The sequence below is a fragment of the Nannospalax galili genome, unplaced genomic scaffold, assembly GCF_000622305.1.
Source record: "Nannospalax galili isolate Female #2095 unplaced genomic scaffold, S.galili_v1.0 scaffold309, whole genome shotgun sequence".
NCBI classification, from domain to species: Eukaryota; Metazoa; Chordata; class Mammalia; order Rodentia; family Spalacidae; genus Nannospalax; species Nannospalax galili.
The window spans coordinates 699,865-718,157 of NW_008359589.1; the positions used below are offsets into that span (position 1 = coordinate 699,865).

An 18,293-nucleotide genomic window follows, 5' to 3' on the forward strand; every position below is an offset into this window, starting at 1 on the left:
CTCCCTCGGTCCCTCCCTCCCTCCTTCTCTCTCTTAAAGAGACAGGCAGTTCAAATGCTGCCACACACTTCCCTACTCCCCAGAAGGAAAGGGAAAGAGGATGATGTTAGTTTCCAAGTGGAAGCCAGAGGATCATAGTTTGAACCACAGGGAGGCCAGGAACTATGGCTGGGGCGTGTGGCAGGCCACTGGGTTATATTCACATGGCATCTCTGGCAGTTCACTGGAACACCGAGGTTCTGGGCTCTGTCTAAAGTCAAAGAGGTTAGGCAGGTTAACCAAGTTGAAAACTGCCTGAAAAGACCTGTGCATGGCCACTCCCAGAAGCTGAGCATGACATTTCTTCCCACTGCCTGCAAGAACAAGCACCAAACTCAGGTCGTATCCTCTGATGTGACCTTGAGCACAGCACATACCCCTCTCAACCAGCTTTCTGCTTGAAGCAGTAATACTCCTTAGGTTGTATGGATGGCAGGGAATGGTATATCTGGAAAACTTTGGGAGGCTGGAAAGTGCTTTTCAGATCAAAATTGATGCCATCAAGGCCTACACACCCTTAGTAATTTGTCCACAATCTTCAGAGATTTCTAGGGCAATTGTACTACCTTCTCAGCTAGGTCCCAGTGCCCAAAATATCCTGGGACACAGAAATGTTCTGTGCTGCTCTGATCAGGTCTGAGTGGGCAGCTGGACGAGAAGTGGTTAAAACCAGGAAATTCCATGTTTCTCTAGAATGTTGGAGGGACTTTCCCATGGCCACACCTGGTGATTTCCTGTGCCAGCCCCACCCCACCACAGGGAGGAAAGGAGAGAACTGGGGCAGACACTGCTTCTGCTCAAATTCACCTGATGGTAACATGGCAGCCAGAGGATCTTGCTGTGGTTTCTGACAGCAAGGCCAGGAGGGATGTCCCTGGGAGCCCACACTCCACCTTCTCTTTTTCCAGGTTTCCACCTGACAGGAACATGGGGGAATCACACTTTGTCACCTGCACCTTGGGGAGGACGGAGCATGCACTTTCCCTAGCAAAGCATCTTATTGCTGCTGCAAAACCCCCTTAGAGGCCCTGCAAGGTGGTTCTGCTCAGCACTGCTGCTCCATCCGCCTAGGTCTGAGTGACTTTCATGATCAGAGCACCCTGCTGGACCACCAGGGATGCTGGCTTTGGTCACTGAAGTTATTTTGAATTCCGTTCATTTTCCTCCATGAAGCAGTACTCCTTCCTTTCTCCAGTAAGCCCAATCTCTTTCCTGGGGAAGTTTACACCTTTGAATTCAAGAGATACATGTCTAGCATCTCCCAAGAGGCAGGCATTGTGATCTCAGGATAGAAAAGGAGAGACCAGGAGTGGGCAGTGCAGACAACATGATGGGTATTTAGGAGAGACATACTGAGCAAACGGCAGCTTTCGGACCCTGGTGGGGGCTGCAGAAAATCAGGAAGAGCTTGCCAGTTTATCTGGATGTGACTTTGAAATTTGGATGTGAACTCTGTTAGGCAGAGAAGGGGAACTAATTCAAGGCACAGAAGGCAGGTACAGAGGTGCCAAACATGAAAAGAGCATACCTTGCTCAGAGAATTGTAGCTGGCAAGCTAGAGATAAGCCAGTGAGGTAGAGGTGTGCAGACTAGGATGGAGCTCCACTTGTAGCCTCTGAGAGGTAATGTCCTGGGTGTGGACAAAATTGCTTATGCCCCAGCTGGCTGGTAGATACAGGAGCCCTGAGGTTCCTGAATGGGAGAAGTAGTCTGTAGGAAGCCTGGACATATCTTCCGGGTGGCTCTAAGGAGTCAGGAATAGTGGCAATCCAAAAGCAGCATAGGGGGCAGAAGCAGGAAGTGTGTGTGTGTGTGTGTGTGTGTGTGTGTGTGTGTGTGTGTGTCTGTGTCTGTGTCTGTGTGTGTGTCTGTGTAATGGGGTGACAATTTTAGAAAAAACAATTTCATGACTGCTCTCTCCTGATTGGTGTGGTGAAGGCCACTTACTGGACAGTGAACTTGAGAAGCCATTCAACCCTTCTCACAGGATTAGTGTGAAGCAGAGATGAAGTGCTCAGCACCAGTGGCTTTTGAATGGATATTATTTGGGCATGCTGGCATTTATCTGTAGTTCCACTTCTAGGAAGGCTGAGGCAGGAGATTGACTGAGCACAAGAGTTCAGAACCAGCCTGAATAGGACAACATAGCTAGAGCATGTCTGAAAAAATTGTGTGCACGCATGTGTGACTGGAGGTGTGGCCGAGTAGAACTCCTGCTCAGCATGAGGCTGAGTTCCATACCTAACAGTAGCTGCTGCACCAAAAAAAAAAAAAAAAAAAAAAAAAAAAAAAAGTGGGTTGTTTTCCTGTCCCTTTCATGGCCTCAGCCAGTTTTCCCCAGTGATTTACCTGCCCAGTGCCTTAGAAGCAAGAAGAAAGGATTAAGGCACGGTGGGTGTATGGATGGGGCCCTGCTTACAGGGGCTGTGCTCAGTCACAAGGGCTAGATGGCAAAAGCTAAGAGATTTGTTCAGGAGTCAGCTCTGCCCTGATGCTGTGGTACAGGAGAGACAGTGGAAAAGGGGCTGTGGGTGCAGTATCCAGGTCCCTAAGGGTCCTTGTACATTATCTGTCATCAGCTAAAGTCCTTGCCTTCAACTCAGCTGAGCTAAAAAAAGCAATAGAAAGTGAACTTTTTTTGGGGGGGGTCTTTTTGAGACAGGGTCTCCCTGTAGCCCCAGCTGTCCTGGAACTCACTATACACCAGGCTGGCCTTGAACTCAGAGATCCACCTGCCTCTGCCTCCCAAGTGCTGGGATTAAAGGTGTGTGCCACCTGGTGAAAGTGAACCCTTCCTCATCTCACAGCCACTACCTGCCTGTACTCAGCTGCCGTTCCTCCCAAGAGACAGGAACATGCCCCTTCTCCTGGCCCCAGCAATGCTTCCACTTGGGCTAGGTGACTTATCTGTCCCTCCATATTCGTTTCTCCCTTTCTACTGAGTCCTGCCCATGGAGCAAATCTGCCTCAACTCTGCCCATCTTAAAAACCAAACCTGCTCCTTGACCCCTCTGGATGCTTCCCATTCCCTGAGTTGCTGGGCCTTCCCTTCTTTGCTGCCTGATTCACATCCATGGGACTCATTTCCCACCTACTGAAAATGCTTACTTTTCTATAACAGCTTCTTACCCTCCTGGCATCAGACAGTCAAGAATTGATCCCTCCCTCTTTGTGAAATATTTCCTTCTAATTTCTGTGACATGTGCTCTACCAGCTACCTACCTACAGTGCTTACTCCTGTTCTCTTTGCTAGACTTCTCCTTTTCCTATTTACAAACTCCTTCAGGAATCTCATAGTTGGAAGTTATCCATAATATAATAGCTTTTAAACTTTTCAGGTAGGACCTCTCCCCTAAACTCCAGACTACGTATATACTGTCTATTCCCACTTGGAGGTCTACAGGCACCTCAGCATGAACAGTCCACGCAGCAGCTCTCATTTCCTGCATGTATCTTTACATCATAATGGCCTTCCTTTTTTCGTTTAAATGGGGTCTTATTATATTATCAAAGCTGCTCTCAAACTGTGATCCTCCTGCGGAGCTGGGATCCCAGGCACAGGCTATCGTGCTAAGCTCTATAAAGGCATTTCCTGTCTAACCCAGATATGTTTCATTTTCACATTCATACTTACTTTGCTTCCTTGTCCTCTCTGACCAGAGCAAGCTCCATATAGCATTTGAATAGACTTAAAGTTCATTGACGAACTAAATGATTGAGTCTTTGGCATATGTGATATGCCAAGACTAGCTCTTGAGACAAAGCTGTGGTGGCTAATGCTTGTAAATTCTGGCACTGGGGATGCTGAACCAGGAGGATCCCGAGTTCGATGCCAGCCCCAGTTACATAGTGAGAGCTTATTAAAAAAAAAAAAAAAAAAAAGCCTGATTCCCTAGAAATACAGACATATAAACATTCACATTAGATAATTCTAAGTTTATATTCATCTGGTCTCCTTTTTTGGTTTCTATCTAGGTGAAATGTGCTTGTCTATTGACTGTTTATTGCCACCTACTTTCATCATACTCTCATCAGAATGAAGACTTAAGAGGAACCCAAAAGCATGACCTTTGGTGTGGGATTTTGTCTTTGGTCCTTTGCCCACAGTCTAACAGCTGGCTCCATCTCATAGCAAGCTAGCCACTCCAGTCATCCTCTCCTTCTATACTGCCACTGGGGTGAGAACCCACATTACCATAGGGTGGCAGAACAGCCTCAGTTTTGACTCACCTCAGAGCAAGCGCCCTGTTAGAGCTCAAGATGGAACTACTCCATTTAGAGGTAAGAGGTGATGAAAGGTTGGCAGGGCATGATAGAGATGAGTATCAGATACACGCAGAAGAGATGGAGATGACAAACCTAAGAGACAAGGTGTCTAGGCCAGGGCTGGGGTAGGGTGCCTCGAACACAAGGAAGCCCATTGGACATGACAGGCTTGATCTATACCCAGGGACATGTGGTATTAGAATAAGCCCCCTAAAAATAAATGTTGGTTGCTGGATGTGGTGCCGCAAGCCTTTAATACCAGCACTTGGGAGGCAGAGGCTGGTGGATCTCCGAGTTTGAGGGTATCTTAAGTCTACATAGTGAGTTCCAGGCCAGCCAGGGCTACATAAGGAGACCCTGTGCTTAAAAAAAAAAAAAAAGCGTCCCCTAGACTGTCTAGAGTTCATTCTAACTTGCTACCTTACCTCCTTTGGCATTTTGCTTTCTTTATTAATTACATGTCTGCTTATACAAAATGTATGTACACTTGTTTCTACCTGGGGAAGGAAAGCAACCCATCATATAGTCCTATACAAGGCTGGAACTGTGGGCAGAACATGGAAGCATTCCGAGCTGGGTTGTTCATATAATCATCAAGTAGATGGTAAGGACAACTGTGTTAATTCAAGAACCAGCCATCCTAAAAAACCTAACTCTGTAGACTCATTCCTCTTCATCTAAGTGAAGCCTCCAGGGGACAAGTTTTAGAGGTTTCAGTCCATGACTGGTTGGCCTCATTGCTGTCGGCTTCTGGTAACACATCATGGCAGGAGCATTTGGTAGAGTACAACTGCTCACTTCATGGCCTGGGAGCACTAAGTTGTCACCTTTGATGAACTTCATCCTTGATCCCACTTTGTTACTATACAAAGCAGCTTTAAAGGAGAGAAAGCATGCCCTCTTATCCCCCATCCCCATCAAGAGCAAGGAATGCTGGTCAGCCTTTTCCCAGACACAGGCAGACTAACCCAGGGATCGGTTGTGGGAGATAGTTGTAACAGGCAAAGTTTCTAACCAAATTTTTAGGCCTCACTCCTTCAAGTGGGGAAATCTGACTATAAAGACAGAAATGAGAATACTCCTGAACACTGAGGGTGGTTTCTATGAAGTTCTTATGGCAACAGACTGGCTGATACACCAGAAGACTTTCTACAAAACCGCTTAGGTTCCACATGAACTAAATGAAAATGCAGAGGGGGGAAAAGAGAATCCATATCCTAAATGTGACTGCTGTGCCTTGGGAAGGAGAGAGAAGGCGGCCAACCCCAAGGTCACCACACTCCTCCCTGTTGCACAGCAGGCCTCTCTTAGTTCAGATGAATGAACCGGTGACTTCAGGCAGTGGGGAAGGGATATGACCTACAGCATGGAAACCTAAAAATGTATTTTATTTTGAAGTTGTGCTTTGGATTTTCCCCAATCCAACATCTGCTGAGTGACAGTCTGAGGTTCACACTAAGCATCTCCAAGCATACATACAATATTCCAGTTATCAACACCATTTTAAAGAATATGCCATTTTACACAAATGTGACATACAAATCAGACGCCACAACACTGCAGTTCCCTGGAAGATCTAACTTCTCTTCTGAACCGAAGTCCATGCACACCAGCCCTTCCAGTGGTCTGTTCATCCTGGTGCTGGCAGGAGTTTTCATCTCCTTGGGGATAAAAGAGGGTGGTCTGAGGAGGCTGGCAGATATCAGCCTGTTTCCAGTTTACAGGCTGGTGGCAAACTCTTGTTTTCCAAGTTGGGATGCTGGTAGCTCCACCCCACTTTTCTTCCTCAAAGATTCGAGTCCACACTAGGAAAAGGATCCATGCCACGAGGGGCAGAGCAGGGCTCTTGGAAGCATCATGCTGGTTTCGGCAAGCCTATGTGAGGAAGGCTGGTTGCCCAAGGCCAGGGGTGGCCAGCTCCTTTTGGCTTTTGGGCATAAAATCACAGTGTGCAACCTCAATTCCAGTTGAAGTGAGCTCTGCCAAGAAGGACTCTCTTCTTATTGGTTCCTAGTCCTTTTGACAGGACCATCTCACAGGAGTCAGGAGCACCAGAGATGAGGAAGACAGCTAGGCTCCCAGAGCTTGGGATTAGTAGGGGACCACTTATATACTGTCCAGTTCATGATGCAAATCAGCAGATGGACACTGACTAAGGGGATGGCAAACACAAATCATGTACAGGGTTAAAAGAGAAGTAAGGCAAGAACAAAAGAACAGGCCCAAAGTATTACTTTAAGAAGCTTTGTTTTTACTTTCTTGGAGGAAGTGTCCTAGAGATAGGATATGGGGCAGGTATAGACATTTTGAGCAGTTAGATTGAGAGGAATGTAAAAAGTGAGGGTCAGGGTTTCATTTTTGGCAAGGAAACAGATCCTTGGGTCTGAAAGCTCCCTCTTGGCTCAAGACTAGTACAAGCCCAGGTCGAGACAACCACAGGTCAGTATCCATCCAAAGGACCAAGGATTGCCTCTTGTCGTCTTACTTTAAGACTAGTGTTCTAGTGTTCTCCTTCCTAGCTCAGGGAGCAGTAGTTTCCCTGATGTTGCAAGCTATCCTTCACATTAGTGACTCTCCCAAGCTCCTGTTTCCCTTCACACAGAATAAGAAATGTGTACTGCTTTCTATAGATCTAACTATCAACTACACATGTTGGTCCAAAAAGGATTTCTTCTAGCTCAAAGCTAAGAATAACCAGATTTTTCTACTTGAATGGCAATCAATCATCTCCCTTGAACTACAGAAAATAATAAAGCTAAGATAAAAGTTTTCAAACCAGAAAACACAAAGAGGAATGTGTTTGAGCTTCAAGGAGCTGCTTGATACATATGACCCTGGGATACAGACTTTCTAGCCCTGGTGCTCCTGGGGTAGCGTAATGCAAGAGGAGATGGTGTCACAGTACCAGATCTGTAGACTGGACTAGAGTATTCAAGAATAGCCTATCTGAATTTTGGAGGGAAACTGGGAGAAAGGTCAAAGAAAGGCTTCAATATGAAGCATCTAAAGTTTTTTTCTTTAGATTTTGGCTTTGGGAAAACTTTTGAGTCTGTGGGGTCAAAGTTTCTTTAGTTGTCCTTGTTTGGATAAACAAAAACCAGTTTCAAAGAGCAGTGTCTCTCTCTCTCTGACTTAACTAGGGCTCTCCAAGTCCCTGTTGATTCCTAGGGAGAACCTTATAAAAAAAACCAAGCCAAGAGGTGAACTTGAAATAGTTTTAATCTAGGAAAATTTTTGGATTAGCAGAGCTCTTTTTTATTTTAAAATGGGAGAGTGAATTTTATGTTTTAAGTGCCAAAAAAAAAAAAAAAAAGTGGGAGGAAGGACCCATATCTTACCTTTTTCAAACCTGTCATAAACAATAAAACTTTTTAACTCTGAAAGGAGCTAGCTATAAAACTGTCTTATATTGAAAATGTCTTAAATGGAAAATAGTCTGCCAGAGACAAAGACAGGAACCCAAAATATGTGTACACATTCAGAAAAACTAAAAGCTCCTTAAGATTGGGATGTACTTCTGTAGGACAGAGCAGAACAAAAGCAGACACCAGTGACCAACTCACAGAAAGAGAAAGAGAATTCCCAATCCCACATCACATCATAGGACTGTCCCATCCTGTTAAATACAAAGTTTGTGATGGAAACACAGACCCCTAGTGGCTTCTGTGTGAACTGCCACAATAACAAAGTAGTCTATAATGAGGAAAGGCCAGAGACTAGAAAAACGTGTGTGTGTGTGTGTGTGTGTGTGTGTGTGTGTGTTCACGTATATATAAAATGAAGATTGCACTACATATGATTCTCCAAAACAAGATGCACTGAGAACTTGATGGCTATAGCCAACTGTCTGGTCAAGGCAGCCTCTGTGGTTTAAAGGGACTAAGACATGGGCTCAAATCCCCATTTCTTGCCTTGGCAAATTTCACAGCAACCTGATAATGAAAAACCTGTCTCTGGCTAAACTAAGAACAGTATGTACTGTAGGCGGTTGGATTACAACAACTGAGGGAAGCAGAGATGGTGGGAAAGGTAGGGAAGGAAAAGGCAGAAACAAGGGCTTCATTCTCAAGGTTTGGGTAATGGGGAGACTAACTCCTGCAAGAACTTAGAATCTAATTTTCAACTTAAGTCCCCAAGCTAGTTAAATAGGAATATTTTAATAACAGTCAGTCCTCTTCTCTAGGACAATTAAATTATACCCCTCAGACAGTACAAGACTTGTCAGTAGACTGTGGGGAAGCTGATGAGTTAACACCAGGACTAGTAGCATTTGTTTTGGGGAAGACAGTTGGCTTGGGCCGTGTGGCTGGTGGTTTGACTGGGGCAGCCATCTTGACAGATTTGACAGGCCGGAAGGCACAGGTAATATCCCCAGCAGTACTGGAGCTGCGTTGGAAGGTAGGCTCAGGGTCCTTGAGGAGTTGAGTGTGTAGGGGACTGGAGGGTTCAGATGTGGGGGCCACCACTGGGGAAGTTTTGAGGGGCTCCAAAGTGTCCAGAACCACATCAGGGGTGTGCTTAACACTGCTCTGCCGCTCTAGCTCTCGAAGCTCATTCAGGGCAGAGTTCATTGTTGCTTCAATATCCTGCAAAACAGGAAAAGGAAGAGGTAAGGCAAACCAAGGCAGATGTCCCCAGGGATCCTACTTTAACCAAGTAGGCCAAGCCATAAAACCAACTATAAAATGCCTTATTTTACTTGGACAGAGTCCTTGAACATACGAATGCTTAGAATGTGGAGAAAGGGAGCAGAGGACTTTTCGTTGTCAGGAATTTCTTTCTCCTTTAGAAACAATAGCTGGTAACTTCTGGATATGACATGGCTGTTGCACATATCAACTCATACCTGTTGTGGTTATCAGCACAAGACATGCAAAAGGTCAAGACGGTCAAAATTCCAGCATGAACTGGGGAGGGGCCACTGTGGCCACATCCTTGTTGGCGGAGCTACTGGCAGCTGATGGTTGCTGAGGGAGACTCACAATCCTCTAGGGACCTAGCTGCTGGGAGGTTGCCCATGCCCCAGTGGATGGCCCCAGGTCCATACACATGGGAAGTGCTAACCGGACTCGGAATTACTGAAAACAACAACACTAAAAGGAAGGCACGAAGTTGCGGGGATATGGAGTGGGAGGCACTAGGGGGAGTTGGAGGAAGGTAGTGGTAGGTGGACATGATCAAAATATATTGCATAAATGTAGGAAATTGTCAATGAATAAATAAATATTTTTAAAAAAGAAAGCGAAGCTGAAGTATCAACTAGAGTCCTTGGATTTGTTGAGAGATGCTAAAATATTTCTGAATGAAATAACATATAATTCCATCCAGTGACATGGGGATTCATTATCTAATTTTTTTTTTTTACTTGTGGGTATATTTGAAACTATACATAGTAAACAAGTTTTAGAAAGTGGTAGAGATCAAGTATGATCTTCATTTGCTTGACTTCAGGGCCAGTGGTTAAGAGGGTTAGTTCTTCTTCCACAAGAGCTAAGGAAGGTTCAAGAGCCAAGTCCTTGAAGATTTATTGGGACACTGCTTCAATTTCCCACCTCATCCAAGTGTCCAGCGTGAAACCATTTCCTTCTGCCCAGCACCATAAGGGGCCAAAAGAGTGGCCAGAAGGGGGAGGCAAAGCCCATGTAAGTGAATTAGCATCTGTAAACCAGTGGACCACTGTAGAGCTGACGGAATGAAAATAGCAGTCTTAGCCCAGGGGCCCAAGGCAGAGCCAAGGAAGCATCCAGGGAGAGCACCCAGCTTCCATAATCCTCCCCTCAAACTTGTGTTTAATATTGTGTCCCAAAGCTACCACAGGACCCATCCTCTGTATATTCTGGGGCTGGAGAGATGGCTCAGCAGTTAAGAGCACTAGCTGCTCTTGCAGAAGACCCAGGTTAGGTTCCCAGCACCACATGGTGGCTAACAAGTGTCTATAACTCCAGTTCCAGGGTATCCAATGCCCTCCTCTGACCTCCACTGGGCATTGTACAACATGGGTGCACTTACATACATACAGGTAATACACTCATACACATAAAATAAAAATAATAAAATATTTTAAAAAGAGATTGTATGTTCAAAGTAAGCCCTGCCTTCTTCACCCAGGGTTTCCAGTCCTATGGAGGGATCTATGCTTGCCACTGATTGTAACTCACTTCCGTGCATCACTGTGACATTTACTCTCCCCCTAACCTCTCTCTCTCTCTTCCCTCCTGCAGTGCTGGGGATGGAACATGTGACCCTGTGCATGCTAAGAAAGCACCCTACTACTGAGTTACACTTACAAGCCTCTCAAATCTTTTAAGATGCTCAGGAAGAACTCCATCTCTTGGCTCTGTCCTTAATGTTTTCACTGTTTCTAACATTCCTACTAATGCCTGGCTAAGGGAGGATCAGGGAGGACTCCTATGGTGCAAGGCAGATTGCTGCAGGAGTGTAAACAGGCTAGCAAGCTAGCAAAGCAAGACATCACAGGCACAGAGCTTAACACAGGGCTTATCAGGTATACCTCCTTAAGCAGAACACCAATGAAGCCAATAGAGACCAGCCTCTACTGCCCTCTCCCCACCACCCCCAAAGATGGGGTGAGAAGAGCAATAGTAAGCCCTTAGCTCCTACCTGTTCTAATGAAAATTATATAGCTGGGAGAGACGTCTGACAGAACTGCTTGGAGTGGCCCCGGCTGTTGGATTTTTAGAGGTCAGGTTGGATTTCTAATATTTCACGGAAAACAGAGAGTCATCAGTGTGGTGATCCTGCAATTGATCTCCACTTTATCTGGAGCCTTGTGCTAAAGGCTGCTCTAGTACTGAGCTTCCAGCAACAGGAGTATTTTGGGGTCTTTAAGACAGAATCAGAAGGTGGACTGATTATCTAACCGTAGGCATTAGATATCAACTTTAGGAAATGGAGTGATGGGGATGGGCTGAGCAATATATAGATGTAACTAGAACTACATCTAAGCTTCACTGAAGTCTACTAGGGTATTTTTATTTATTTATTTTTAAAATTCATTACTTATTTATTTTTGTGTGTGTATTGTTCTCTACCTTATTTTTCTTTAGACAGGGCCTGCCACTGAACCTGAAGCTTGCTGTTTTGGCTAGGGTAGTTCCAGGGATCCGCCTGTCCCTGCCCCTCTAACACTGGAGTTACAGGCAAATGTAGCTATGCCGGCTTTTAGGTGGGTGCCAGAGATGTGAATGCAGGCCCTTCTGTTTGCACACTGAGTACTCTTACCAGCTGGGCCATCTTCTCAGCCCCTATTATTAGTGCCTTAAAACATGAAACTTGGGGTAAGTGAACTCTTATCCAATACCCTTAACTACTGGCTTTAAAAATCAATTGTCAGGCCAGGCATGGTGATGCAGAGGCAGGTGGATCTCTGTGAGTTCAAGGCCAGCCTGGTCTATATAGTGAGTCCCAGGACAGCTGGGGCTACAGGGAGACCCTGTCTCAAAAAAACCAAAAAAAAAAAAAAAATCATCAGAATGATAAGGAACAAACCACACTGGGAAGACAGGGGTTACTGTCTTGGCAGGTCCTCATGCCCGACTGCTACTGAACCCTGTACAGAATGCACAGAGCACTGGTCTGTTTCAAGTTCTGTTGTATTATCAGGGACTTCTTTGAGTGGAAGTGATGAATGTCGACTTGTGCTTAAGACTGCTTGTTCAGGGGCCCTCAGTTACCTGTGCAATGACCTCAGGGTCCATAGGCCGATGGTTATTGAAGCTTTTTGATCTTCCTGCTGTGGCAGTCTTCCGGATCTGTGGACTGTCCAACCGGTTCTTGAGGGATGAGTGGCGGCTAATAGAGTTAAGGCTCCCATGGCCACTGATGGAACATTTATCTGGTCCTTCCTTGGGGAGATTCTGGCTCATGATGGGCTGGGAGGATGGGCGGCAGCTAGCCCCCACCCCCAGGGAGGAGGAGTCAGTCAGGGGACTGCTTAGCCCATGGCTGTCGCTCCGAAATGCTTTCCTGATGCTCCCAGATTCTGGACGCTTCCTTTGCCTTCAATCACAAACAGAGAGGGCATCTGATCAGGGAGCCCTGGCTCCAAGGAGCTAGGATGGCGGGAAGGGGACAGAGGCTGGCACCTGAGACTTCTGGAGAGAGGCACACAGAGCACCTTCTCTTTTCACTTTGTCTTTCTCTTGTTTCCTCCATGGGTCTGTTCCCCTGCCGCCCCCAACCTGGGCAGAGGCAAAATGGATACTTACTTGGTGGTTGGGAGGTTTGAATTTTAAACATGAAAGGTGCTGTCAGAAAAAAATGCCTGATTAAGGGAAGGTTTCTAATGAGAGAAAGATTCATGAAAAGACCTACTCCATTTCCTACTCTGAACAGAGGCCCAAGGCCCAGGTAGGAAAAGTCTCGCAATAACCAAGGAGGGAATAACTGTTGGTAAGGAGAGTTAACTTTTCCAAATTTTGCCCAAGTATAGCAAACCTGTAATCATTCTGGGATCTGGCAGAGGCTGTTGTTTATTCATAGACATGGAAGAGAGGCTGTAGTGACACAGACAGAGGGGGCCCCACTGTGTGCCTGCTCTTAGGGTGGAAAGGGCATCTATGCAACTGCTATGTCATCTAGCACTGGGTTAAACCCTGGCTCTGGGTCACTTTACTTCAAACCATTTATGGTCTCAAATAATGTGGCAATGTGGAGTCCTAGCCCTATGGTATTGCCTGCTGCTGAATGATTTTATTTCATTTTATTTTTTTTTGAATTAGGTTTTAAAGGACCTAATCTAAGAAGCCATGCAGCTTCTAATGCAGATGGCAGCTGGGTAGCTCTGATTTTGAATCTACCGAGGGAACTGAGCTGAGCTGGGAACTGAGGATGGAAGGAGGGAAGGGTAGGATCCTGTAGACTGGGGACCATCCCTCAAGTATGGCTGGTGCTCTCAGTCATTCCTTGTGCTGCTGACAGCTGATGTTTGCCTTATCTTTCTGGGTTCAAGACCTGATACCCAGCAGCCACTCCACGAATCTGTCTGCTAGGCACTTCTGGCAGCCATTCTCAATCAGAAAAAGTATGGTCTTTAGTCTTAGAAGACCCTGCTGAGATAAGCCCTCCTCCATACCAGTACCTACAACTGCAGCCTGAAGAGATCCCCCCTCCCATGTTCTTTCAGTGTGTCCACAGCACTGCTTTTTAGCTACCTTTCCATGTGGGCTTTGTCTTGCCAGACTGTGACTCTGAATATCTAGCATTGGTACTTGGCACAAACCAGATACAATGTGTGGAATTAAACTGAAATGCCACATCCTAAGAACTCTGCTGACTTCCTTTTTCCTGAGGATGGATGACTCATAAATCTGAAACTGCTGAGAAGGCAGATTCATCAAATTGCTGTTGTGTGTCATCCCAGGCTATATTCTGGGGAGAAAAAGATGAAGATGGAAATGCTGGTTACAGATAACTCAGCCTGGCAGAGAAACTAGATATAGCATTGAGAACCAATAACTACACAAGTTACTCTGGAACACAGCCCTATGTTCCAAACACAGGTAGTGTTTAGACTGAATCTTGAAAGTTGAGGGAGGGTTAAACAGGTAAGGTGGCAGAGGTCAGGAAGTATAAGGCTCAGGGAGAGTTCCTGTGGCAATAGGAAACTTTTGTTGGGGGAGTGTTGTGGAGGCAGGAGGGAAAGCAGAAAGGCAGACTGGCCCCTAAGTTTCAGGTGTGCTGGGGGCTGATGCCCACCCATTGGCTGGCTGATGTCTGGGTAAGCATGGGTAGATCATGTTGACAAGCTTTGGTCATTGTTTGTCCTCCAAGAAATTCATCCTAAGAATACTGATACCACACCAAGCAAGGAGTTCAAGAAGCCTTTTTCATCATTTGATGATTTTTCAGCTGTCACTATCTAGAATTCCTTTGTATAAACAGGGATCACTATATGATGACTTAATGGTTTAAAACCAGGAATGAAGCTGTGAGCTCAGTCATAGTGGGCTTGCCCTGCATATGTGAGGTTCTGGGTTCTATACTCAATACCAGAAGACAAAAAATAAAAGTGCCTAAATAAATATCTAATACTCCCTTCACTAATCTAGCCTTAGTTTCTGGCTTAATAGGCTTATGACTTTGTCACTGTAGGCTTATAATTAACACAGACTTGTAAATAATGAAAAAAATATGATTAGTCACAGCTTTTTATCTTAGCTTGCCCTCCCAACAGGCTGGAGGGAAGTATAAAATCTTCAACTTTTTTAATGGCTTGAATTAAATTACGACTATACTGAGTAAAGGAGCTGAACAAATCATATGAACTTTAGGGTGAAAGAAATAGGAATGAACCACACCCCCCACCCTCTGTTTACTATTTGGTTGGAAGAAAGCCAAGAGATCTGGCAACCTCATACTTTTAAAAACAACACGTATCTTTTATTCTCCTTCCAGTCTCAGTGTCCAGAGGCTGTTTAACAGGGTTTCAAAGTGCAAATCATTTCATCCCTCCAGAGCGAGAGGGAATACAAACTGTACATCATTTCCAATCCATGTTCACCAGGAGTGCCCCAGGACTTATCTTCCTCCTGGTACTGGACCACAGTTCAGGGTCTGGCGAAAAGAGGTTTGGAGGACTCGGTGTTTGGCCCCTTGAGATGAAATTAATTCTCCAATAGCCCGAATGCCCCTTGGGGAGGTGGCAACACGTGGGCGGGCAAGCGAAGAATCTCTAGATAGCTAGCAGGGTGTGGATGGAGTTAGAACCTCAGAACATTGCTATCAGCCATGATGAAGCTAGGGTCAGAGGTAAGCCTGCTGGACAGGAATAGACATCTACAAAGGCATTGCTAGGGGAGGGCAATACAGAGGGCTACAGCCATAGGAACAATGAAGAGTGATTTCTTCTGGTGTGGAAGAGGGCTAGGGGGTCACAGCATGAATCAGGAGCTCAGGATTTCCTTGGGGCTTAGTGTTCTCCCTTGTTCTCCACATCAGTGAATGTAGGAAAGGGAGGAACAGACATATGACATCTAAATAACCCACTTGGTGGAGCAGCCTGGTGGAAGACACATGAGACTGAATCTTCAAACAGACAGGGGTCAAAGAAGACATCAAACACTATTCAATTAAGTATTGGAAAAGTGAAGGCACCTCTAAGAAATAATACAAAGCCAAGTTGCATAAAATGTTCAAAGCTTTGATGAAGGGTTGACTGTAAGACTGCTGGGAAGGTCTGTTTCTGAGGGAACACAGAAAATACCCTGCCACAGCATGACAACAGACCCACGTAAGCCTCCTTAGCCCTGTTCATCTACCTTGTAGCAGCAAAGAACACTGTAGGCTGTTAGGCTAGGGGAGCTGATAGCCCTTTGTGCAGCACAGGAGTGGAGTGAGGTTAGTCCAGGGGTGAGGCTGGGTGGTGTAAATCTTTTAGGGGAGCAGAAAATGAAAAGCAGAGCTTACTTGTTGATGTTTGCAAGATAAATATCAGCTACATGACCCCCACTGGGACAGCTGGCCCCCGCTCTGGCTGTCACCTTTTCTTCAGGTGGCTCAGACATGACCTCAATCTCAGACTTGGGACTGGACCTCTCCACGACACCGTCCTCGCTGGGGGAGAAGGGACAGGCAGGCAGGGAGGAGGGAAAACAACACAAAAAGCAGTGTTAAATCAGCAAGATGGCCCCCCTGGACATACACATGACCCCACACAGCTTGGAGACAGCAGCAACCCCTGGTGGGGCTAACTCTGAGCACAGGCAAGGGAACCTGAGGGCCTTCGGAGGGTCACTTAAATAAAAATAAATAATCCGCTGAGCTCTCTGTGATCCCCAGCTCCTCATGAAAGCACCTGGATTGGAGGCATCTGCCTTTGACCCCATGCTGCTTTCCTGGGGTGGCCATGATGGGGCCACCTCCTGGAGAAGAAAGTGGAAGTCCAGGTTGAGGTTTATCTGCTGAGGTTCTGAGCACTGCTGGTAAGGACAGTCAGCTCTGCAGTGACTTTGGAGATGCCAGCGTTGAGGCAGGACGTGGACACATGGCCACACTGTCGTAGCACATCTAGCCTCGCCTTAGTGTGTCCAAGATGGTCCCAGGTCTCTCCACTGCTCTCCTGGCCCCTCTGGCTACTGATGACAAAGAAAGCCCCTTCTCCCCCACAATTCATCTTCTCTCGATCCTGTAGTGAAGTCATAATGCTAAATTTGGGAGGGTCCTGTCCACGCACAGATCGCCACCAGGATTGCGATGTTATCAACACAGGGAGGATTTCCCCGCAGAAGGAGCCCAGGAGAGGCTGGGAGGGTGCAGACTCATTCAGGATATCAACCTTTAAAAAAATAATAGTAAGGGAAGGACTAAAAACAGTGACAATGCTGTATCCCAGAGAAGTGAGTCAGGGCAGAGGTAGGGGTAGGGAGGCCGGCTTAGGTGGACCACAAGATTCATTGCTTCCTGTCCAGGAGACACTGCTTCAAAGGGTGGGAACCAATGGACAGCCCATCCAATGAGACCTCTTGAACCAGCTGCTTTCCCTTGTTTTCTGATAGCCTTTTCTCTATGTCCCACTTTTCTTCTTCCGTAAGGGTACTTCATACAGATTTCTACCAGAAAGTAGCTTGCCATTTTCATTTGCAAGTGGAAAAATACCACTGGCGGCTCAGCAGGTTGGGATAGGGTATAGGTAGTTGTTTAAAAGAGAAGCCAAGCATGGTAGCTCATGCCTGCAATCCTAGCACCGAGGAGGCTAAGGCAGGAGGACTGCTATGAGCTCAAGGCCAGCCTGGGCTATAGAGTGAGAACTTATCTAAAAAAAACAGAAACAAATAAACAAAAAAATCAGAGAAGCAAAAATTGTTCCCCAACCTGATCTTTCCAGAAAGGAAGCATGTATCATTATCACTCATAGGTAGAAACGTGAATGAGTGTTGGCTGGCAGACATCTAAAACAAACAGATCAGATAGCGATTTAATGGGAGAACAGAAAGTGGCAAGACTAAAAAAAAATTCTCCACTGAGTTGTGGGCAAGGGAGTGGGGGTGGTGCTCCATGGAACTGTAAGCCTCAGGGCCCCCTGGGGGAATAGTCTCTGTTATACTCCTAAAGAAGCCTCATTCCCACAGTGCAGTAGAGACCACCCACAAAGGTGCCAGGGTTCCACTCACGTCTCTTGGACTACGATGTACTGATGGGGGATGAGTCCATCTATACCATTGTGTCGGCCTTCCCACCAATCATCAGAAGCCCGCTGGTAAAGCAGCAAGGATGCTCCCTTCTTGAAAGACAACTCTCGGGCTGTCCGGCCCACGTAGTCAAACTTGGCAATGGCCTCAATGGGCTCACATTCTGGGAGAAGCAGAAAAGAAGGAAACACATATAGCTGGGATCTACAGATTCAGCAAACTGGGCAAAAAGCCTAGTGAGCTGGACTTGCAGTGGTGGGAGGATAACTCTGTGTGAAAAATAAGTACACATGATCTATAAAGATCTAACAGCCTCGTGTTCTCTCTCCCGCCTTTGCACCTGCTCCACCTCTCCCTTTCCTCTGCCTGAGATAGCACCTGGAGATACTGCTTTCTATGATAACTTCTTTGTTGATTCCAGGGCTCTTTATGCTGATGTCTCCTATTATCAAAATTGCCACTTTTTATTTTTTTAGGAGTAATGTGGATTGAACCCAAGGCTTCATACATGTTAGGTAAGTGCTCTACCAATGAACTATAATTCCAGTCCATCATACTGTATTTTTAAACGTTATTTCTTCTTTTCTGATTATATATTAAGTTCAACTACATAACACCTACTATTAAGCAATTTGTTTATGTTATACAGTCTTCCTGGTAGAATATAAAATATGGGAAATATTTTGTAAAAAATATATGGAAATGCATATGAAAGTAATTTGAAAAATTGAAAGGGGTTTACAAGTACAAAGCATTTTTACTTCTGTGTGGGTCTGTGTTTAGCTGTAAAATGAGGATGATAGTAATAGTGTCCTTTTATGAAGCTGTTATGAAGAATCA

At 45.7% G+C, this 18,293-nt stretch overlaps 1 protein-coding gene across 6 annotated transcripts in view; it reads right to left on the reverse strand.

The window, feature by feature from the left end:
* Nucleotides 1-5,665: 5,665 nt before the first annotated feature.
* The window catches only part of Srgap2 (SLIT-ROBO Rho GTPase activating protein 2), a 300,084-nt gene continuing 287,456 nt past the window's right edge, over nucleotides 5,666-18,293 (reverse strand). For 2 of the 6 annotated variants that reach the window (XM_008823296.3, XM_008823295.3), the window contains exons 20-23: nucleotides 17,436-17,616; nucleotides 15,733-15,879; nucleotides 12,000-12,324; nucleotides 5,666-8,891 (exon numbers count right to left, since the gene is read on the reverse strand). In XM_008823296.3, the coding sequence (XP_008821518.1) occupies nucleotides 8,508-8,891; nucleotides 12,000-12,324; nucleotides 15,733-15,879; nucleotides 17,436-17,616 (1,037 nt within the window). In that variant the 3' untranslated portion in view covers nucleotides 5,666-8,507. The other 4 variants (XM_017795653.2, XM_008823297.3, XM_017795654.2 and 1 more) reach the window with 4 other exon arrangements.